This window comes from Alexandromys fortis, unplaced genomic scaffold, assembly GCF_014885135.2.
Source record: "Alexandromys fortis isolate MF-2015 unplaced genomic scaffold, M_Fortis_MF-2015_v1.1 scaffold_44, whole genome shotgun sequence".
NCBI classification, from domain to species: domain Eukaryota; kingdom Metazoa; phylum Chordata; class Mammalia; order Rodentia; family Cricetidae; genus Alexandromys; species Alexandromys fortis.
In genome coordinates, this window is record NW_026067921.1 from 4,914,461 (window position 1) to 4,937,261 (window position 22,801).

Sequence of the window (22,801 nt, forward strand, 5' to 3'; positions counted from 1 at the left end):
CCTGTGAGTCACCAGGGTCTCGGGAGGTTTTGCGAAGGTTCTGAGTAGGGTAAGTGAGATGCCCAGCCAGGACGAGGCCCACACAGCTGCCCCTGGAAGTTGAGGGTAGAGAGAGGCACAGTCCAGCCCTTTAGTACAAAGTCTTTTGCTGGGCCTTACATGTCCGAGCCTTCCCCTGCCAGGTGGACAATACTTCCATACTAGTTGCAAAGAACAGAAGGAGGGCCTCCCACCCCATGAGAGAGGAAGAGAGAAAGGAGGGGGGAAGGTCCAGAGGCGGAGAGTACCACCCTACAGGTCAGTACTTGGAGCAGGGTGTGGCATACCTCGTTTCTGGCGGAACCTGGCTGCTTGGGCTAGCTTTGAGTCAGCATGCCCTTTCTGTCTGGCAACCCCAGGCCAGGGAGGGGACATTAGTGCCTACGTGTGCAACAGAAGCCAGAAAAGGGCCTGTTTCAAGTGAGTCTGTAGTACGCAGAGGGCGACCCTTCTGTAAACCCCACCACAGTCATTTGTGGTAGAGGGAGAGGCCCTAGTGTTGGATGATGGCCTGGCTCGGAGCCCAGGAATGGAGACACGCATGACAAAAAGGAGCGATGACGCTTGAGACGAAGCCACGCCAACTGCTGGTGTCAGGAATCTTCGTCTCAGGTCTGGGAGAGGAGCTGGATTGTGGAGTGCTGACTCACTGATGAGAGTACCTGGCAGGCCCCCAGGCAGGATAGGAGATCTAGGTGGGAGGCTCTGAGGCTCAAGAATCTGGAGAGGAGGACTTTGGAGTGGAGGGAGCGCAGAGAAGGGAGTTTCTCATCTTCCCCCCTCCCAGGCTCTGTCTACAGTGTAGCTATGATCACCCCCAGTTCGTGGAAAGGGAACACTGGAGGCCTTCCTAGGGCATCAGGACGCCGGCTGAGTGCCAAACAAGGACCCTCCCCCCCACACACACTGTGGGTTGGGGGTACACAAACATCAGGTGCCTGGCTCACTAAGGCCCAATCTCACCCTTCCAGCTGTTTTACATGTCATGGCCGAAGCCACAGAGGCCTGGTAGTGCCAGACGAGAAGGGGCTGAGGTGAGCCGTGCTAACCCCTGCCAGACTAACTGCCTTCACCATCAGGGGTGGAGTTCACTAGAGCACCCTTATCCAGGCAGCCTCATGGCAGAGAGGCCAGCACCTGCTTGCTATCACCCCTACCTTAACAACCCGCACGCGCCGCCCCCCCCCCCCGCCCTCCAACTCTCCAGAAGTGAGAAGTCTCCCAGAGAAAGGGAGGGGGAGCCTCTCCTGACAAAAATTTAGATATTACGCTCCCTAAACCTCGCAATGTGACCGTGCATGCACCCATTTCTCAGAAGACAACCGGTACTGCACGGCCAGAATGCCGCTTCAGCAGTGATTCTTGTCCCCGCTAAGACCGGGTTCTGATTCTTTCCCGCATCACCCACAACCCCAGAGAGGCGAGGCGCCCACATGCAGGGCGTGAGGCCGGCAGCCCGCCGTAATGACAGGGCCTGTGGGTGGCGGCGGTGGAGGAAGCAGGAGGAATCTGACTATTTCTGGCCCGGGCGCACCCAGCTGGCTAGAGCCCCGGCCAGGCTTGGCCAGGCTTCCCGGCCCCCTCTTTGCGTCCTTTCCCGGTCCCCTCGAGGGGCGGGGAGAAGCGCCGGTTGGCGGGCTCGGGGGGCGGGGCGGGGCCGTGGACCCACCCCCACGGCCTCCTCCCACCGCAGTCCAGTCGGGTCCCTGCACGGGCCTGCGCTTGGGACCCCAAGTCGCTCGGTTGCTGCTCACGTGAGTCACGCCGCGTCCCCTCCGCCGCGGCCCCGACGGGCATGGACTCAGGTCGGGACTTCCTGACCCTGCACGGTGAGTGTCCCGCCCGCAGTGGGGACCCTCGGGAAAGCCTATCCCTCTCCGGTGACATTTGTACCACCAGACAGACTAACGCCTTGGCCTCTTGCGGGATCTCGGAAAACTTCAGCTCAGGCTGGGCACAACCTTGGGCGTTTCCAGACTTTTCCCCAAATCTGGCCCAAGAGATCGGGGAGCAGTGCAGACTTCTCTTGGGGGTTCCCCTTATCCTGTTCATAAAAGGTCGGGCTCCTCGGTCCAGATGGCACCGAAGGAGTCGGGGAAGGAAAAGAGCAGCGTCCTTGGACCACCGAGTTCTCCCTGGCCCTTCAGAGGCTCCCCAAAACACGGGTGTGCCTGGACCGCGTCAGGCCGTGCGGGCGTGGCAGATGCGGGTGTAAGGGGGTGGGGCGAGGAGGAGGTGTGCAAGTTTGGCTGAGGTCGGTCTGGCAGCCTTCACTGCCTAGAACGGAAAACTACGATGCCAGGGCTGGGAGCACCAGCGCGATCCTATTTGCTGACTCTCCTGGTCGGAGTGGGTCAGGTCTCAGCGAGGACTGCCTTGAGGCTTGGTCCTTTGTCCAGTCGGCTTTGTTTCTTCCAGTCTGGGCTAGCTTCCTCTCCCTCTTCCCTCACTCTAGCAGAGAAGAAAGCCCAGGTTCCTGCTGCAAATCTTAGAAGCCTCCAGAGAAGGGTATTCACGCATACTTCGGGGAGGGGTTTTTTGGAGGGGGGCTTTCCTTCGTGTCTCCTCCTCAGCAAACCCTGCCCCTCTCACACCAATCCGCTTCTTAACAGTACTTCTCAATTTACTCTAGTATCCTTGAGATTGTAGGATTTTTAAAATTAAATTGCATGTAGTGTGTGCGTGAGAGAGAGAGAGAGAGAGAGAGAGAGAGAGAGAGAGAGAGAGAGAGAGACAGAGCGAGAGACAGAGAGAGAGACAGAGAGAGAGAGAGTAACTTGCAGAATCTGTTCGCCCCTTCCACCACGTGGATTCTAGGGCTCATACCCAGGTCACTGGGCTTGGCAGCAATCTCCTTCACCCCGAGATGTCTTGCTGACTAGGTTGTAGATTTTTGTGCTCACCAGTCATTCACCTCACTCGCCCTGGATATGTGCTGTGCAGCCAGTCCCCAATCTGTTTTTTGTTTGTTTGTTGACCTAGACCTTGTGGCCAGAGCCCAGTAAACTAGGGTTCCTCAAGATCACCTTGCCAGGCTGGGTTCGTGCCCCTCCCCCTGCTCCCCCATTCTCCAGAGGCCAGAGGTAACGCTTTTAACTCTTGACAGAATGGTGGGAACAGGGGGCTGGCAGCTCGGAGGCTCCCAGGCTGCACCTCTTCCCTGCCTGCCCTCGAGACCTCTGGTTGCCTCTGACACCACACAGCCTCCGGTTGTGTTGTAACCGGCCCGAGCCTCAGTGTCTGCGCCCTTGTCCCATTTCTTTCCTGGGTCAGCCCTGGTGTTTTCCCCATAGGGAAAGACACAGCGCCTTAGTGTAAACGCACAGGCTTGGCCAGCCTGGTTCGTCCTGTTTGAGACCAGCCCCCTGAACGTGTGACTCAGCCGGGCCCTTCCTGCAGGACTGGAATGTACGCTGTGGCCAAGTTGATGGACCTGTGGGCCCACCGCCGCTAGCATGTCCTCCACAGTGAGCTCCATCAAGCACATTCTGTCTACACGGCAAACCAGATAGGGAAGTAAGAGTGGCCAAGGGGAACTAGGGGGGCAGTGTGGTCACTGTGGCGTGCGCTTGTTAGCGGTACTTCTGATGGGGGGGGGGAGTCTGGACCCATTTCCACAGTGCAGGTCCCCCAGCACTGCTCACATGCTGCCTGACCACACTGTCTGGCTTGGGCAGTTGGGGGTCTGCTGTGGGGATGTCCCTAGTCCCTCCCATTGGCCGGAGACCAATGGACTCACCTAGAGATGAGGTGGGTTCATACTTTCTACTCATGCAGAGGCATAAATTATAAAGGCAGACTCCAGACCTTTTTTTGCTCCAGTCTGACTTCTGTGTGCCTCAGTTTCTTCATCTGCAAAGTGAGAGGAAACACTACCTACTTCACAGGGGTGCTGTGGGGGTGGGGAGAGATAACATCAGACAGGTAAAACATCCAATCCTAATCTCACAGGAGCCACCTCCCCCCCCACCCACCCCCACACAAGCCAGGAGGTGTCTTGCAGGGGTGGGTCGATGATGGAACACTACCAAGGGCAAGTGTGGCTGGAATCAGATGCATGAACCAAAGGGCTCTTTCTACCTCCGAGGCCCGGCAGTTCCGATCTTCTCCTCCAACCCCATATCCCCCACTCTTAGTCCAGCTAAGCCTGGACTGGCATCCTCAGCAGTTCCCAAAATTGTTCCTGAAAAGATATCACCTCCTGGGTCCTTCCCTTCCCTGAAGATGTTCACCCACATTGACTTTCCCTACACCCGGCCCCTGCCCTATGGCAAGAACTGGCATTCTCTAAGAGGGGAAGGAGAAGGCCTCTTCTTAGCCCCGAGAACACAGGCTCCAATCCCAGCCTTGTTATTTACTGTATAACCTTTTGCCTTTCTGAGCTCGTTTCTCATCCAGGGAATTACAATATATTTTTTCCACTGAGGATGTTGCCAGGATGAATTTTTAGTGAGGGCTGGGGATTTAACTCAGTGGAGTGCTGGCCTGGCATGCCCCATTCCTGGGTTCAGGCCTTTTAAGCCTGACATAGTTGCACGTGATTACAGTTCTAGCATTTGGAAGGCGACAGTCATTAGTTCAAGGCTATCCTCGGCTACACAGGCTGTTGGAGGTCAGCCTAGGGCACACAAGATCCTTTCTCAGACAAACAAAATTAATGGGCTTAGGAACTCTGGGTTGCTTAAAAAGTCAGAGCCTCCAAGAAAAACCATCAGAGCAAAAAGGGGTCACCTGTTCCCCACTAACGGGAGTTATGTCTCACAGTTTGTCTGGCTCTGGGGTTCTGGGCCCATGATATACACACATTGACCCATGTTGGTCCCAGGCCATGTGGGGAGTCAGGAAAAGTCTGTAGACCTCAAAACTGCATTTCGTTGTTCCTGTGGGTTGTTTGCATTCGCTGTTGTTTGAGGTTTTTTTTTTTTTTTTTTTTTTTTTTTTTGAGATACGGTCTTACTTTATAACTCAGGCTGGTCTGGGGCTCACTAAGTAGCCCAGCCTGGCCTCAAACTCATGGCAATCCTCCTGCCTTGCACTCCTGAGTACTAAAGTTACAGATGTGAGCCACCATAACAAACGTAGGATCGTGTTTTTAGATGCATAACATCATGTGGTGAAGAATTCAAAGAAAACACAGCATATTGAGATGTGACCACATCGGTCCCAGGGGGTCGCTGTTCTGGTTAAGAGCCCCCATGTGGTTTCTTTACAATCTGGGTAGGCTAGCCAGTATTCTACTCATCCCCACTCCAAATTCAAAGCTCTCCTGTGTCCACAGTTCAGTTCGTCGGCATTAACGTGCCTTGCTCAATATTCATTCTTCGGTGTGACCGTAGACAACCCACTCGCTCTGTGCTTCAGGGTTTTTGTTTTTCCTGTGCTTCTCTGTGCCCCAAACTGGCTGTGCCTATGACTCACTGCTACTGCTGCAGCTGCTGCAGTGAACCCTGTGGGGAACTCTTCAGGATGGAGGAGGGAAAAGCAGGGCTGAGTCAGGCCTCTGGGTGGTGCCCTGACCCTCCTGCAGCAGGGACTCAGTAATTGCAGAGTGAATGAAAGGGAAGTTGTACACATGAAAGGCTCCAGTGTTCCCGAGCACTCTGGCCGCACAGTTCGGCACACAGTTTGCAGTCTTTCTAATTTATTCTAGGCAAGCCCGTGGACGCCTTTTGAGGTCAGCATTATTTTTTCCTTTTTAAGAACTGAGTTTGTAGCCGGGTAGTGGTGGCACACGCCTTTAATCCCAGCCTGGAGGCAGAGGCAGGCGGATCTCTGTGAGTTCGAGGCCAGCCTGGTCTACAAGAAATAGTTCCAGGACAGGCGCCAAAGCTACAGAGAAACCCTGTCTCAAAACAAAACAAAACAAAAAAACTGTGTTTGTGCCGGGCAGTGGCGGGACACGCTTTTAATCCCAGCACTCTGGAGGCAGAGGCAGAGGCAGGCAGATCTCTGAATTTAAGGCCAGCGTGGTCTACAGAGTGAGTTCCAGGACAGTCAGGGCTACACAGAGAAACCCTGCCTTGAAAAATCCTAGACAACAACAACAACAAACCAAACCAAAATAAAAGAAACAAACAAAAAACAACATAAAGAATTCTATTTGCATCTGTTACTTTGGGGATTTCCCTGATTAAATGGGAAACCAAGAAGAAAGCCAGAGAGCCTGCAGCATGCCTAGTCATAACAAATCAGTTGCGGAACTAAGGGTAAGAGATTTGGCCGGCTCGATTGACTAGCTCCGGCTCGCTCGCCTGACCATCTCCGCATCGCTGTTAAACTCTGCAGGCACCAGGATTCCCTCTGCAGTGCAGCTTACTTAGTGTCTGCACTGGTGCCTGGACGATCTTGCAGAGCTGGCAGGGGAGTTCCCGGCCACACGGACGCCCAGTCCCCACCCTTACACACCCTCCCAAGTCGAAGTTTCTCCCTTCCATCCTGGGCTCCGCCTTTCCCGTGCAGAAGCTCCCTCTCCTGGGCTCCGCCTCTCTCTCCAGGGTGCTTCCTGGCTGTGAGTCCTCCACGTCGCGTCCCAGACGGTGACCACGGCCAGCCTCTGTGGGCTCTGCCTCTCCAACCTTCCAGCCTTATTTGCTAGTCTAACACTCTCTGGAGGTGAAAACACAAGGATCGGAATTCAAGGCCATTAGGGCCACACCGGGCCTTCCCCGTCCTGCCTCCTGCTTTCTGGGTTCCACTTCCTCCGCCTACTTTCTGCTCTCTCCAACCTCTCTAGACCATCGGCCCCGCCCGCATGCTTGGCTCCGCCCCCTGAGATCTGACCCGCCCCTTCTCTGAGGTTCTGGCTCCGCCTACTCAGGGCTAAACCGCCGGCCGCCTTAGCTAGGATTTACCTCTTGGGAGGACACCATGCAGTGCCTGGGGGTCCCGAGCTGCAGGCGACGAAGCGTGAGCCGCTCCCAGGAGCTCTACCTGCAGGAGCAGAGTCGCAAAGTGGCTGCGCTCAATGGTCAGAGGCTGGGTAAGGGATGCTGGGGACACTGAGAGCTTACTGTGGGAAATGGGACAGCAGCTGGAATAGGACGCTCCTCCCCTGAGCCTTGGATTAGACTGTTTAGTTCTACGGGGCTGTGTTTTCAGAGTGGGAGCGTGGAGCGAGGACTGGGGTGACCCTTTCCCGAGTCGTCATGCTCCCTTCTGGTTACAGATTAACCCCTGAGTGTGTGATTCTCTTAGAGCTGGACCGATGAGGTCCAGTATGAGGGTGGCAAATGTGTACCTGGACAGGTGACCCCAGGCGAGTGATTCTGTCACACTTGTGGTATTGTGATACCGTAGTATGGGGGTGATAGTTTGTCATGTTGTATACCCAAGTGTGACATTGTGCTACTAAGGTGTCTGTGTGCAGCCCTGTGTGACAGTGTGCCCCTGACAGTGACATGACCTAAGGTGGTGGCTTGGCTGCCATTCTACGTTATGGTATGGGTTTTCTGATTCGGTTACCCGGTGGCTCTGTGTCTTTGAGTGGTGGCCGCATGTTTCGTAGCTCTCATCCTGCGAGCAGGCTTCCTACTTGTGAGTCCCAACTCCACTGTGCAACTTCCTTCAGCCTCGATTTCCTCATCTGTAAAATGGGGATAATGATATGACTGCCGTTCTTCACGGAGTTGCTGAGGGGATTAAACACATGTGCTATGAACAGTATCTTATTCCAATATTAGCTATCATTATGGCGGCTGCTGTTATTATGGTGGCAGCATTCCCGCACTGTGTGTGAAAGACACCCACTCCACGAGACACAGGTAGTGTGGGGCACCGTGTCCTTGGGTGCGAGGTCATGTCTGTGAGTCTATGGTTGTAAATCTCAGTGCATGTCTCCCTGTGGCCGTGTACTGATGTGGGTTCCAGGCCCAATACTGTCTTCATGCACCGTGTTGGAAACACAGACAGACTGCCAGGCATTCCCACTGGCACCTGTGGTGCCCTCCATGTCCTCTATACGGTTGCTTCCCGAGTGGGCAGCCCCTGAGCTCATAGCCCACCCGCCCTTCCAAGGCTGAGTGAGTGGAGCTGGGTGAGGGCTTCCCACACTTTCTGCCTGATAAGACACCCAGAGGCCTCAGAATCAGGAAACCCTTCCCACTCCACGGAGGTCCCTGCCCAGTTTTCCCAGTTCCTGGAGGATGGTCGCTGTTGCCCTGCTGGAGTTATCTGGGTCCACTTGGGACTCGGATCCACCTCCGGGAAGCAGGACATCAGTGGGAGCTTATCATATCTGACCTCGCATACAGGTCCACAGCTGCCCAGGGCAGATGAACTTGTCATCTCTTCATGGTGTTTTCCAGAGCGAGAGGGGAGGGGGCTTGCCTGCCACTTCCCAGGAGCCTCCATTCCTATCCGAGCTGTTAGCAGGAGCTTGCTTAGCTATGTCCAGCTTGGGGGGAAGGCTGCTGCCAGATGGTCAGGAGGGACCCCTCCTAATTGTACCTTAGCCTCAGAAGAAACAGTGGGCCCTTCCCAGCAGAGGCCAGAGGTGGCCCTCTGCTCTGACTGTCTGGAAACTCCCTAATCTTCCCTCCACATAGAACATTCTGTGTGAGGTCCTTCTCTCCTTCCAGATCCCGCACACTGAGAGGAAGCCGCCCATACTGAGGTAGAGCATCTTCTAGCGATGGGTGGACACATGGAACAAGGGCGGTGTCATGTGGCATGACTGTCCTCCCTGAGGACTGGCGATAATGCTGTTCTTACCCCAGGACTGAGGAGGGAGCCCACAGGGAGGGAAGGAGGTCGGGGACGGCCGTCAGGGCCAGGGATGGTGGAAGTAGGAAGCTGGTGAGGGGTGAGGTGGGTGAGTGAGGCCCGTCCATATAGGCTTCTAGGCAATGTGTAGAAGGTAAGAGGGGGCAGCATGGATGAACTGGGAGGGGCTGTCATGGGTGGAAGGTGTGGGCTCAGGAAAGAAGCCTGTGACTGACTTTGGGAGGACTGGAAGCCTAGGCCTAGGCCCTGGTCCAAAACAGGACAGTAGGAGTCTTTGATGCCACTTTCTGTTGGTCACATAGTTTTAGGGACATAATTAGGTGTCCTTCTGGCTTTGGATAGATCTGGCTATAGAGCTGTGTATGGCATAAACGTGTATCTATCTCTGTATCACACTGAGAGTTATTAAGGCACACGGTGTCTCCTTTGTCATCATCAGTGCAGGATCTGTTTGCCGACGATGACTCCGGAGGGACCTGGTGTCCTGGGTCTGTCAAGGGAGAGGCCCGTGACTGAGGTCAAGCCCGCATCTCCGCGGGGACCAGGCAAGCGGGCAGAGTTCTGTCCCTGTGGGCCCGTCTCAGCTTCTGAAAAGACTGAGCTCTGTCTTAAAGCAACTGTTCTCTGAAGGAGCCCAGACGCAGGGCACGCAGTAGTTGGCGGTCCGGTAGGAAAGACCGGGCCGTCCCAGCTGGCAAAACGTAGTCCACGGTGGGCTCACCATTCTCTTCTGGGGCAAAGACAGGAACAGGGAAGAGGGTGGCTGGAGTAGCAGAGGCCCAGGGATCCCCTGGCAGTAAATCATGAGGTCACCAGGTCACACAAACAGCTAGTCAGGAAGTGTGCTGGAGCCCAGAGACAGATAACGTCGGAGCCATTGGAGACACGAGGTTGTTTGGCTCTGAAGGCCTGGGTTCATTTCCAGCTGTGTGGTCCCTGTGTGGTTCCTCTACTTCCTCTTTTAGTGCCGGCTCCCTTCATCTTCCTCTGATCCAGGCCGTTTCCCGGGTCCCCCAGAAAGCACAGGTTTTTGAACTCCACTCATTCAAATTTTCGACAAGTCACAGTGTCTATGGTCGGGCAGAGAATGCAGCACAGCAGTCAGGCGCTATGCACAGATGCCCTGGGCTCAATCCATGCCCAGTGCTGGGCAAAAGCACAATCTTCAGTGGGTAGCAGTCTTCCCTGATGGAGGAAGAGTCTGGGCTGCTGGGGGGTCAAGCGGGGAGAAATGTATTAACTGAGAAGGGTGAGGTTGGCAGAAGTGGGTTCTGAGGGGGCAGAGAGGGACAATAAGAGGGTCACAGGTGAAGAAAGCCGCTTCTCACCAGTACTGACTCTCCCAGGGCTGCAGGATGACCAGGACCTCCAGGCCCTTCTGAAAGGCAGCCAGCTCCTGAAGGTCAAGTCCAGCTCGTGGCGGAGAGAACGGTTCTACAAGCTACAAGAGGACTGTAAGACCATCTGGCAGGAGTCCCGCAAGGTCATGAGGTCCCCAGAGTCCCAGCTGTGTGAGTGCCCTGGGTCTTGTGGCGGGGGTGGCATGGAGTGGAGGCGGGTCATGGATTGGGACCACAGGTGGGCCACGCCCGAAATAAGGACCAAAAAGAAGAAACTTAGGCTGGTTGGGGTCAAGGAAATATTCGAGTTCAGTTGTTTGTTGGGAAAATGAGGTTAGGTTGGCCACAGAGGGCAGTCATGGGTGTTTAACGAGGGTGAAGATATATGACCACGGCTACAGATGGGGACAGTCAGGCTCAGAAGCTACCGTGGAGCTGGGCAGGTTTGTTTGAACTTGTAGGTGCCACCCAGGTCGTTGTAAAGGAGAGAAAAGTGGTGAATCAGCACTCCAGGCATGTTGGGGCCGAGTGCGGGGCCCAAAGTCCGGGGACAGATAAGGTACTTCCATATCAGTGGCCTTAGGTGGGGCTCAGGACGTTGAATCTCTTCTGGAACTAGAGCCGTGGGAGGCTTGGGTGGAGCAGGGGAGGGAAAGAGAAAGTGAGAGTGAGCAGGGCCAGGCATTGTCTTTCCAGAAGGTTCTCAAAGGCCTGGGTACCCAAAGCTGAGGGGATGGGTGTACAAAAGTAGAGCCTCCGGAGACCTTGGGGGTAGCTCTGCAGACATGCCTTCAGTGCAGGCTCCCTGAAAGTTCTGTACGAGACACCCCGTGCAGAGACCAGTGCCAGCAGTGGAACCCCACAACAGTGGACCGCTGCACTGTCCGGTATGGGGGCCATCAGCTCCTAGAGGCCAGTGGGCTCTAGACTTGTGGCAGCCGTGACTGAGGAACCCCTGTTTCACTTTATACCCACAAATGTAGGGGTTTGTGGGATTTTTGTTGGCTGTTCTGAAAAACACTGTTGACTAGGCTTGCCTTGAACTCAGAGTTGGGCGTGCCACCACGCCTGGTATTTGTTTGCTTGTTTGTTTTTAAGGACGGGATCTCGCACAGCCTGAGCTAGCTTTGAACTTACTGCTGCTGCTGAGGAAGGCAGTCCTACCCTCGCTATGGGTGAATTCCTGACGCTTCCCTATATACTCCCTACTCCCGAGTGCTCAGTTTGAGGATGGGACTTGGAAGTGTCTCAGAAATTACTCTGAGTGCCTGGCAGTGGTGGAGCACGCCTTTAATCCCAGCAAAAGCAGGCAGATCTCTGTGAGTTCAAGGCCAGTCTGGTCTACAAGAGCTAGTTTCAGGACAGGCTCCAAAGCTACAGAGAAATCCTGTCTCAAAAAAAAAAAACAAAATAAATAACTAAATAACATAAAATAAAATAAAAAAATAAATCACTCTGAGAGCTGGGCTGTAGTTCATTTGGTAGAACACTGGTCTAGCATAAATGAAGCCCTGGGTTCAATTCCCAGCACTCCATACACTGGGTGGGGTAGCAGCTGCCTGTAATCTTAGTATTGGGAGGGAAAGGCAGGAAGATCAGAAGTTCAGGGTCACCCTTGTCTGCACAGTGAGTTAAGGCCAGTTTAGGACCGTGAATTCACAAAAACAAAAACAAAAGAAGACCACCTTGAGACTCTGCCCCGGCCCAGCTAAGGCCTCCCAGCACAGGAGTGACCCCTGACCATGCCTGTGTCTGTGGCGCCAGACAGGCTCCTACATTGGTCTCTTGTCCTGATACAGGGTTTCCTGTTAGCTACTGGTGAATGGGGGCATGGTGGGAACAGAGGACTTTCATTGGAAAGTGGATACACATGAATTGCTCGCCTCTGTTGGAAATGGGTAGGGAAGAGGCAGGAAAAAAGAGAAGGCCCCTCCCTATGCCCTTTCAACAGCAGCTGTCCCTCAGACTCGCAGGAGCCCAGGGGACTCTGAGAGGCTTGCTTCGACGGCTGCCACAGGTCCCATGCTTAGCAGGCCTTCTTTGCACTTTTTTTCTTTCCAGGCAAGAATTGAGGTTCTTGTCCCCAGTGGCACCTTACCTTGGGGAAACTGAGTCCAGATGACGGAGGAGTAGTACATCCCCCATTCCTCTCTCTGTCTTTGCTAAGTCTCCCCAGGCTCCCCTACAGCTCACCCATTGTTCCCCAGGAATCTTATCAGCAGCGAAGGCAGCTGGCCTTTCTCTCAGGGGCCAGTGGAGGTGTGAGCCTGGGGGCTCCGTGACCCAGGCTTCCAGTTTTCTTTTCTGGCTGAGGGCGGCTCAGCTGCCTAGTGGGGCAAAGAAGGATTAACTAAGGATATGTTCTACATCCCAGATGCTACAGGGGTCTCGTGTCCCAGGGTTCAGAGCCTGTGGCCCAGGCACACATGTGGTCCTGTAGGTATGTGGGAGGCCCCTGGGGCCTCGGAGTAGGCAGAGTTTGGGGAAGGACACGAAGATGTACAGGTAGGCCTATTCTAGGACCCAGAATGACTAAATATGGGTAGGGGCAGTACACTGTGGAAAGGCTGGCGGGTACAGACTGTAGCAGGTACACTGGGATGTCAGTGTATAAGGTCTTGTTTGTCCCTGAAGCTTGGAAGACTGGCTGTGAAGGGGCGGGGGGGGGGGGTTGGGAGCTCACCAGCCTCCTAAGAGCAGAATGATGTAATCTCTAAGACCCGAAAAGAACATGAGGAGCCCACTGTGTCTAACCTGCTGTGATGGTCTCCCTCTTCTTGCCTGCTCCTTACTGCTGAGCCCCCTAGATCTGGGATCCCTCAGGTGCTACAGGGTACCTCTAACGCAGGTAGCTCTAACGCAGGGCTCAATCTTTTCATGAGCTGAGACAAGCCCAGGAGGATAGAACTCTGCCTCCTCTTTACCCCCCTCCTGCCTGCTCTTAGTGATGCAGACTGGCCTCTACTCTGCCTCTTGGGACTGTGGGGCCTTTCTACACCCTTCTGCCAGAGGGCTCCCTGAAGCCAGAACTCACACAGGGTAAATACATCAGTTTTCTCTCTGACGTTGGGCTTCTGTTCTCTGACCCCAGGGCCAGGATTGACCAAGAGTGGCCACCCATCTACTAAGTGGTCAGTAGAGGGGCCAGGAGGCTCTCATGCTGGGGCCCCAAAGTCCAGCTTGGCCTGAAGGGTGCATGACCTCTCTCTCATCAAAGATGCTAAGCTCAGGAATGGTCTCACCCTAAGAGGCCTGTTCTGTGTAATCTTCTCCTACTACCTGATTCCTTACTGTGACCATGGACCTAGGTCCTCGCTGCCCATCCTATCCTAAGATGTCTGTCTTCCAATCTCCCTGCGTGTTCCCACTCTGCCACTGTTGACTGTCTCGTGCCCCGCCTGGATTGTGTCTTTATTTATTGTTCTCCACTCCTCTGCCCTTCTGCCTGGACCCTCAGTCTGAGCCCCCAGTCTGGCTGTGACACTGAGACACTAGGTTGTGCTCTTTGCCCTGGTGGCCTTGGCTGTGTCAGAGACAGTTGTTCATCTCACGGTCTGTTCCACTGCCACCCCCCCCCCCCGCAGTCTCCATTGAGGACATTCAGGAGGTACGGATGGGGCACCGCACCGAAGGCCTGGAGAAGTTTGCCCGTGACATACCGGAAGACCGCTGCTTCTCCATCGTCTTCAAGGACCAGCGCAATACACTAGACCTCATTGCCCCGTCATCGGCTGACGCACAACACTGGGTGCAGGGCCTGCGTAAGATCATCCATCACTCGGGCTCCATGGACCAGCGTCAGAAGCTACAGCAGTATCCTCTTGGGCAGGGCATCCCGGCTGGGTGTGGAATGTGTGGTGGTTAGTTTAGAGCCCCTGTCACTAAACACCAGAATGTATTAGTTACTTTTCTGGTTGCTGCAATACTTGATAAAAACAAATCAGGAGGGAGGGCTTATTACGGTTTGAGGGAATGCTCAGTCAAGGTGGAGAGGCATGGCTGCCCCAGCGTGATACAGGTGCATGTGATACATTGTGTCTGCAGTCAGGAGGCAGAGGGGAGGGGACTCCAGTTCAGTTCCCAGCACCCAGGTCAGCTAACTCGCAATGGTCTGTAGTTTTAGCTCCAGGGAACCTGATGCCTCTGACTTCTGAAGGGTATCTACACACACACACACACACACACACACACACACACACACCATAAAAAAAAAAACCTTATTTAAAGCCAGTGTGGTAAACGTACTTGTAATCTCAGCACTGCATAGCAGACAGGTGGGTCCCCGAGTCTTCCTGGCCAACAGGCCGAGACTAAAACGTGAATTCCAGGCCACTGAGAGATCTTGTCTCAGAAGACAAGGTGGAAAGTCCCTGAGGACCAGAGCCCCTGGTTGGCTTTTGATCTCTACATAAGCATGTGTGCGTCTGCACCCACATGGACAGACATACGTGCACATGGAATTGCTGAGCCGATGCAGTGTGTGTTCACGAATTTACACTTGTGCTGCCTCCCCACCATCATTTTTTGAACAGCTCCATTCTCCTCCCCGCCCCTGGGGGAAAAATGCATTAGTGATTCTCTCATATTTTCTCCCGACACCAGACCTAGAAGCCTCCATCTGTTCTCTGCCCTCTGAGGATTTGCCATATAAGCTGAGCCCGCAGCCCCTACCTAACAGCTTCTTACTCCTAGTGTCTGTGAGCATTTCCTTCACCCTGTAGCGTGGATCTGTACTCTGTACTTTCCGGCTTCCTAAAAGAACCCCACTGTATGGCTACACTGTATCCTGTAACTCCTAACTTACCAGTTAATGGACGCCTGAGTGGCTTCTTCTTTAGGACTCTACTCAGTGGCAAAAGCTAGAACATGTTTTGTGTGACTATGTTTTCATTTCACTCGAGTACACACTAGAAGCATAATTGCTAGGTTATCTGGTAACTTTTATGTTTAGCTTTTTAAAAATAGATTTTATTTTTATCATTTTAAGTATATGGGTGTTTTGCCTACATGTATGTCCGTGTACCATGTCCTTGCCTGGTGCCCTAGGAGACCAGAATGTCGATCCCTCGAAACTGGAGTTACACACAGTCATGAGCCGTCATGTGGATTATTAAGGAATTAAACCCCAGATCCTCTGGGAAAGCAGTCAGTGCTCCTAACCACTGAGCCATTTCTCCAACCCCTTGTTCTAGTTTTAATCATGTGTCTGTCTGTGCATGTGCACATATGTCCATTAGTGTGCAATGCCTGCAGAGGTCGGGAGAGGACCCTACAGCTCAGTTATAAGCCGTTGTAAAAAGGCTTAAGTAGGTGCAAAGAACTGAACTCTGGGCTCTAGCCATTCTCTCCAGCTCCATGCTTGACCTTTTTGAAAACCTGCCAAACCATTTTCCAAAGGAAGTCCAGCGGTTTAGATCCCACCTGCAGTGGGGGAGGGGTCACATTTTTCCATCAATCGCAGCATTAGTTTCTCATCTTTCTCTCTTGTTATAGACACTGTCTCGGATGTGAGGTAAATCTCTGATTAACTTTCTGTTCTTTGGTGTGTGATATGAGGTAGGAAATCTATTTCTTTTCTGTTTGCATTTGGATATCCAGCACTGTTTTCTGGGACTTATTTTTCAGTTATTTTTTATTGTATAACTTATTTATTGTGTGTTTACATGCTTGTCTCCTAGTGCGTGTGGCGGTCAGGGCATACCTTGCAGGAGTTGGTTCTCTTCTTCTACCATATGGGTCCTGGGGATCAAATTCAGTTATCGGGGATCTCTAGTGCTCTGTCACCTCGTGGTCCTGAAAATAGGATTCTGTTGAATATTCCCACTGAATCGTCCATTGACTGCAAAAGTGGGTATTTATTCTGGACTTAGTTCTATTCCATGTGTCTGTTTGTCTGTCCTTTCGGGCACTGTCCTTGTACCACACTCTTAGCTCCCGTGACTTTGTAGTAAGCTTCCTAACCAGGAAGTGTGAATTGTCAAGTCTGTTCTTTGTTTTGCAAGATTGGTTTGGTTGCTCTGGGTCCCTTGACTTCCCACCAGTATTTTAAGATCTATTTGTCAGTTTCTTGCAAAGAAAACAACAGCATTTGATAAGGATCATAGACTGATTAATTTGGAGACCTCTCTGCATGGAAATGTTTTCTGATCCATAAACATGGATAGATGTCTTTACATTTGATTATTCCTTTTTCCATTTGTTGAAGATTCTCTCTCTCTCCCCCTCTCTCTGTGTGTGTGTGTCTGTGTACGTGCGTGCGTGCGTGCGTACGTGTGTGTCTGTTGGGGGTTGTAAGTAGTTGTGAGCCATCTGGAGGATGGTAGCATTCCAGTCCTGGTCCTCTGCAAGAACAGCATCCTGTTGAATGTTCCCACAATCTTGTGTGCTGAACCATCTTTCCAGCTCCTAGTCTTTATCCATTCTTTTAACAGTGTCATGCGACTTTCAGAATTTTAAGTTTTATACTTAAAAAAAAATTATTTCAGCTGGGCGGTGGTGGCATTCCAGGATAGACTCCAAAGCTACAGAGAAATCCTGTCCCAAAAAAAAATAATAATAATTTCAAGCTGGGTGGTGATGGCGCACACCTTTAATCCCAGCACTTGGGAGGCAGAGGCAGGCAGATCTCTCTGAGTTCAAGGCCAGCCTGGTCTACAGAGTGAGTTCCAGGATAGACTCCAAAGCTACAGAGAAATCCTGTCCCAAAAAAAAATAATAATAATTTCAAGCTGGGTGGTGATGGCGCACACCTTTAATCCCAGCACTTGGGAGGCAGAGGCAGGCAGATCTCTCTGAGTTCAAGGCCAGCCTGGTCTACAGAGTGAGTTCCAGGATAGACTCCAAAGCTACAGAGAAACCCTGTCTCGAAAAACCAAAAATAAATAAAAAATAATTTTAATTATTTTGGTGCTATTGTAAGTTGAATTGCTTCTTAGATTATTATTATTATTTTGATTTTTGAGACAGGGTTTCTCCGTGTAGCCTTGGCTGTCCTGGAGCTCACTCTGTAGACCAGGCTGGCTTCGAACTCACAGCGATCCTCCTGCCTCTGCCTCCCGAGTGTTGGGATTACAGGTGTGCACCATTACCACAACCCAGCACTTCTTAGATTGTTGTTGTTGTTTGGTTTTGGTTTTGATTTGTCTGTTTGGCGACAGTCTCTTATTAGCCCAGGCTACCCTGGAGTTGGCTGGGTTTCTGTCTCCACTTTCTGATCAGTGTCTGGGAATTTGTGTTTCTGTGTGTTAACCCTCAGGCACTGGGGCAGGCTGGCTGATGGCTTGAGAAACTGGGGGAACCGCTTTGCGGTGACATCAGCCCTGGGAGAGATGGTCCCATCAGATGGGGAGCGAACGGCTGATTTCCTTCTCTGTAGTCCAAATTGTCTACAGTGAGCCTTTTTATGGTGATTATTTCAGACATCCTCAGGTTTCAGAATGAGCAAACAGAAAAAGACCTCTAGCTGGGCCTAGTGGTACTCCGAGTGTAATCCAAGCTACTCAGGAAGCTGAGGCAGGAGGATTACAAATTCAAGACCTAAATGAACTAAAGAGTGAGTGTAAACTTTAGTCACTCTGGGTAATTTCGGGAACTCCTGATTTAACACACAAAGAGGACTGAGGTGGAGTACTGTGTAAGACCCTGCCTTCAGTCCCTCCTGGCAAACAAACCAGAGCAAGAAAAGGAGGGGAAAAGACACCTAGTAAGGAAGGCCTCGGGTTCCTGCTTCCTGGTCTTCTGGCCTGCAGGACACTGGGCCACAGGCAGCTGCGGCTTCACGTGGCTGGGACCCTGTGGGCATCAGGCTGCTGTGTGTTTTCCTGATGGCTTGTCCAGCTGGATTCACTCCTGCTTGCGAAAAGCTGACAAAAACAAGGACAACAAGATGAACTTCAAGGAGCTGAAGGACTTCTTGAAGGAACTGAACATACAGGTGGATGACAGCTATGCCAGGAAGATCTTCAGGGTGAGCTGGCCAGGTGGCTGCGGGGCCTCGGTCCTGGCCGGGGCCGGGTCTGAGCCAGGTCTGAGCCGGGTCTGAGCCCGCGCTCTGCCCTGGCTTTGCAGGAATGTGACCACTCCCAGACAGACTCGCTGGAGGACGAGGAGATTGAGACCTTCTACAAGATGCTGACCCAGCGGGCGGAGATCGACCGCGTCTTTGCCGAGGCTGCAGGATCCGCGGAGACCCTGTCGGTGGAAAAGCTCGTCACGTTCCTGCAGCATCAGCAGCGGGAGGAGGCCGCAGGGCCAGCACTGGCCCTCTCCCTCATTGAGCGCTACGAACCCAGTGAGACTGGTGAGGGCCCAGCCATCCTGGAGCCACATGACTGGGAGACTCTGATGGAACTGCAGACAGACAGACAGACGTGCTGCAGGGAGCCAGCCCCAGGGTCGCTGATCAGTGTGTGACTCTCCTGTGTAAGCAGGTGCATGGGAGAGAGAGCCCCAGTGTTTGTCCCGTCTGGGCTCCACTTCCCTTCAGTTCCTCTGCAGTGGCATTGAGTGTCCCTACCCCAAGACATAAGTGACCTGGGAAGCCACGGTCTTTGTTACTTCCCTCTTTGAGTCTATCCTGGATCAGCATTGAGTCATGACCTAGAGAAGACAAAGCGCCGCTTAGCAGGCCAGCCTGTCAGCGTAGTGAGACCCGGTCTCAAAGTGTAGCGTTAAAGAGGACTGGGAATACCGCTCAGTGGTAGTGTGAAAGACCCTGCAGTCAACTCTGGGGACTCGGAGGCGATGTCACCCAAAAGGGAAGGAAGGGAAAGAGGCAGGGCCTCACCCCACTGTGACCACAATCTCACTGGGAGCCCAGGACGTCTGCTCCCCAGAGCTGCAGATCACCAGCTGAAGGCGGGTGGGCAGGCAGAGCGGAGAAGACTTCTCTCCACAGCGGTAGGCAACTGTCTCTGACTGGAAATGGTGGCTTCTTCCTACCTAGCCAAGGCGCAGCGGCAGATGACCAAGGACGGCTTCCTCATGTACTTGCTGTCTGCTGATGGCAGCGCCTTCAACCTGGCGCACCGCCGTGTCTACCAGGACATGGGCCAGCCACTCAGCCACTACTTAGTGTCTTCTTCCCACAACACCTACCTGCTGGAAGACCAGCTCAGAGGGCCCAGCAGCACGGAGGCCTACATTCGGTGCGGTCCAGGGGCGGAGCTGTTAGGGGCGGGGCGGGGTGGGATCCGGGACAGGATCTAGAGGGTCCTAGCCCAGCTGTCATCACCCCCTACAGGGCTCTGTGCAAAGGCTGTCGCTGCTTGGAACTCGACTGCTGGGATGGTCCTAATCAGGAACCCATCATCTACCACGGTTACACTTTCACCTCCAAGATTCTTTTCTGTGACGTGCTCAGGGCCATCCGGGACTATGCCTTCAAGGTTGGGCGTGCCCATGGGAATGAGGAGAGGCCACTAGGGGTGGACAATCATCTAACTCATCTTGGGGCTTCTAGGCGTCCCCCTACCCCGTCATCCTGTCCCTGGAGAACCACTGCAGTCTGGAGCAGCAGCGAGTGATGGCGCTTCACCTGAAGGCTATCTTGGGGCCCATGCTGTTGGACCAGCCCCTGGAGGGGGTTACCACGAGTTTGCCTTCCCCTGAGGTACAGAGTGGGTACCCTGAAGGCAGGGAAGGGAACCTGGCTGGGAGGCCTATGTGGGTCCTCACCAGGGAGTTGATTATCCCCAGCAACTGAAGGGCAAGATCCTGCTGAAAGGGAAGAAGTTTGGAGGACTGCTTCCTGCTGGAGGGGAAAACGGGCCTGAGGCCACTGATGTGTCCGACGAAGATGAAGCCGCGGAAATGGAAGACGAGACCGTGCGGAGCCAAGTGCAGCAGAAGCCCAAGGTTCTAGGGGAAGCTGTGGAGGTGGGGTGGTCCCGGGTCCATCCCGCTCCCATTGCCCATGGGACGTTTGCCTTGTCTTAGTTTTTCTGTGGCTGCCATTCAGACCTTCTGCTCCCTCTCTCTGTCTGTCTCCCCCCTCTCTCTCTCTGTTGTCTGGGTTTCTTGCGCTCAGTGCCCACCTTGTCCTACCCCGTGGCTCTAACCTGGGCCTCCCCGTGGCCTCCAGGAGGATAAGCTAAAGCTGGCGCCGGAGCTCTCTGACATGGTCGTTTACTGCAAGAGTGTCCACTTTGGTGGCTTCTCCAATCCTAGCACCTACGGGCTGGCATTCTATGAGATGGCTTCCTTCTCTGAGAACCGTGCCCTCCGGCTGCTCCAGGAATCAGGTGAGCGCCTGTTCTTGCAGGCTTATGAACCTGGCTGTCTAGACTGGTCAAGCCCCGGGCTACCCTCCACCCTTGCCGGGGCCCTAAGCTAGCACTCCCGGACAGAACTGGCCAGAACTGGCGAGGTGGGGTCGGGTGGGGTGGGTAGGTCTGTCTTTAGCCCACCAAGGCCTTTACTGCTGACCCCACCTTTCCTCAGGAAATAGTTTTGTCCGCCACAACGTGAACCACCTGAGCAGGATCTACCCAGCTGGGAGAAGAACAGACTCCTCCAACTACAGTCCTGTGGAGATGTGGAATGGGGGCTGCCAGATTGGTACGGACCACCTGGGATGAATGGCGGGGGGGGGCGGTTAGAAAGAGCACCTGACCTTGATCCTTGATGTCCAGTGGCCTAGAGCCCTGAAGGTCATGGGATGAGAAGGTTTGGGTGCCAAACAAGAGCTGCGCATGGAACTTGCCGAGCCAGCAAGTCTGTGCCTGGTGTGCACTCCAGCCCTGTGCATTTTGCCATCGGAAATGGAGCAGGTAGTTCAGCCGTTGACGTGCTTGCCTGGCTTGCAGGACATCATCCTGGGTTCAAAACTCTGCACTGCAGAGAACAGGAGTGGTGTCACGCCTGTCCTCCCAGACTTTTTGAGGAGGAGGCAGGGATGGGGTAGGGTAGGTGGGTTAGGAGCTCCAGGTCTTCCTTTGCCACATAGTGAATTCAAGGCCAGACTGGGCTACAGGAGATGCTGCCTCAAAACCCAACAAAACAGGCTGGGGAAATGACTCAGTCAGCTCAATGTTTGCCATCCAAACAAACCGACAAGGTCCTGCATTGGGATCCCTACCCATGTAACGTGTCAGGGGTGATGGCACACACCGTACACACACTGTACACACACTGTAACCCCGGCACTGAGGAGGCAGAGGTAGGCTGCTCTCTGGAGCTCATGGCCAACCCATCTGGTGGATTGGTAAGATCCAGGTTCAATAGAGACCCTGTCCCCAAAATAAAGAATAATTGAGAAAGATGTCAGACATTGACCTCTGGCCTCCATGTATGTATAAACATATGCACACAGTCATGTGAACACACACTTATACACACACAAATAAATAGGACGTGATCAGTGTGGTGGGTCAGGTAGGATGATGGGAAGACAGGAGACACTGGAGCATCATTGGATCCTGCTCCCAATGCACACAGAAACTCGACTATAGTGCATTCTGAGCAGGCTGGGCTTGAGTACTCTGGAGCCAGCCTGCAGCTTGTGTATACTCTGATCTACCTGCAGTGGCTCTCAACTTCCAAACCCCTGGGCCAGAGATGGATGTATACCTGGGCCGCTTCCAGGACAATGGAGCCTGTGGGTATGTGCTGAAACCTGCCTTCCTGAGAGACCCCAACACCACCTTCAACTCACGTGCCCTGACTCAGGGGCCCTGGTGGGCTCCGAAGAGGCTCCGTGTCCGGGTATGGCCAGACACAGAAGGGACAGCTGCCTGTGGGGATCTGTCCTGCTCACTGCTGTCTGAGAATGCTCACTGTCCCCACCTTCCCTTAGATCATCTCAGGACAGCAGCTGCCAAAAGTCAACAAGAGCAAGAATTCAATCGTGGACCCCAAGGTGATAGTGGAGATCCACGGTGTGAGCCGGGACGTGGCCAGCCGCCAGACCGCAGTGATTACCAATAATGGTATAGTGTACACCGGCTGGGTTGGGCCAGGCCGATGGTGCTGGTGACCTTGCTGTTGACATGGTGTTTGTCCTTCTAGGTTTCAACCCCTGGTGGGACACGGAGTTTGAGTTTGAGGTGGCAGTGCCTGACCTTGCCCTTGTACGCTTTGTAGTAGAGGACTACGATGCCTCCTCCAAGAACGACTTTATTGGCCAGAGTACTATCCCCTGGAGCAGCCTCAAACAGGGTGAGTGTTGGCGGGAAGGGGCCAGCAAGCAGCAGCGGGCAGGTCCTGGCTTCCCCCAGCCTGCAGATCACTCTGCCTGGAGCATCTTCTCCCAGTGACCAGAACTGTCCTTCCCACCAGGGTACCGCCACATCCACCTCTTGTCTAAGAACGGAGACCAGCATCCGTCAGCCACGCTGTTTGTGAAGATCTCCCTCCAGGACTAAGCCTGGGGGTGGGTGAGGTCCACTCTGAGTGGGCCACGCTGTGTCCACCCCTGGGGCAAGGCTGGCATGTTGCACCGACTTCTGATGTGGAGAGCGAGGGCCTGAACTGCCTAGCTCTAATACATCAACTGTGCTTCCTGCCTCTCTGGGGACCCAGGAGCAGTCCAGTCCCTGGAGTGGCCAGACTTCCGTTAGGAACAACACTGCAGCCCTCCCCCTACCCTAGCTGTCTGTAGGTTGTGAGTTTTTATAAAAATCACTAGGTAAAGCCTTAGAGTCTTTTTACATAGACACCAGAGACTCCGTCAAGGCCTCATGCACACTCCTTCCCGCCATCAT

The 22,801-nt window shown here is 53.6% G+C and overlaps 1 protein-coding gene and 1 long non-coding RNA gene across 4 annotated transcripts; one reads left to right on the forward strand and one right to left on the reverse strand.

The window, feature by feature from the left end:
* The first annotated feature begins 1,703 nt into the window (after window positions 1–1,703).
* Window positions 1,704–22,730, forward strand: Plcd1 (phospholipase C delta 1). Of its 3 annotated transcripts, none has more exons than XM_050141555.1 (15): window positions 1,704–1,868; window positions 10,107–10,271; window positions 13,685–13,913; window positions 17,937–18,066; window positions 18,168–18,399; window positions 19,045–19,246; window positions 19,342–19,486; window positions 19,561–19,710; window positions 19,797–19,955; window positions 20,182–20,341; window positions 20,541–20,657; window positions 21,625–21,803; window positions 21,895–22,027; window positions 22,107–22,256; window positions 22,377–22,730. In XM_050141555.1, exons 1-15 carry the CDS (start codon window positions 1,835–1,837, stop codon window positions 22,460–22,462), a joined length of 2,271 nt encoding a protein of 756 aa, XP_049997512.1. In that variant the 5' UTR covers window positions 1,704–1,834; the 3' UTR covers window positions 22,463–22,730. The 3 variants fall into 3 exon arrangements, with proteins under 3 accessions (XP_049997512.1, XP_049997509.1, XP_049997510.1); XM_050141552.1 differs by lacking the exon at window positions 1,704–1,868 and adding an exon at window positions 6,860–7,018; XM_050141553.1 differs by lacking the exon at window positions 1,704–1,868 and adding an exon at window positions 6,866–7,006.
* LOC126501089 (uncharacterized) lies at window positions 5,161–9,870 on the reverse strand. Its single transcript, XR_007591535.1, has 3 exons — window positions 7,501–9,870; window positions 6,891–6,969; window positions 5,161–6,645 (listed from the first exon to the last, which is right to left on the reverse strand). It is a non-coding gene; the product is annotated as an uncharacterized lncRNA (long non-coding RNA).
* Window positions 22,731–22,801: the final 71 nt, after the last annotated feature.

Coding starts and splice junctions, on each gene's coding strand:
- Plcd1 (XM_050141552.1), top strand. CDS start 6,907: ATGCAGTGCCTGGGGGTCCCGAGCTGCAGGCGACGAAGCGTGAGCCGC. Junction 20,658..21,624: donor GAATGGGGGCTGCCAGATTG/GTACGGACCACC, acceptor ATCTACCTGCAG/TGGCTCTCAACTTCCAAACC. Junction 22,257..22,376: donor CTGGAGCAGCCTCAAACAGG/GTGAGTGTTGGC, acceptor CCTTCCCACCAG/GGTACCGCCACATCCACCTC.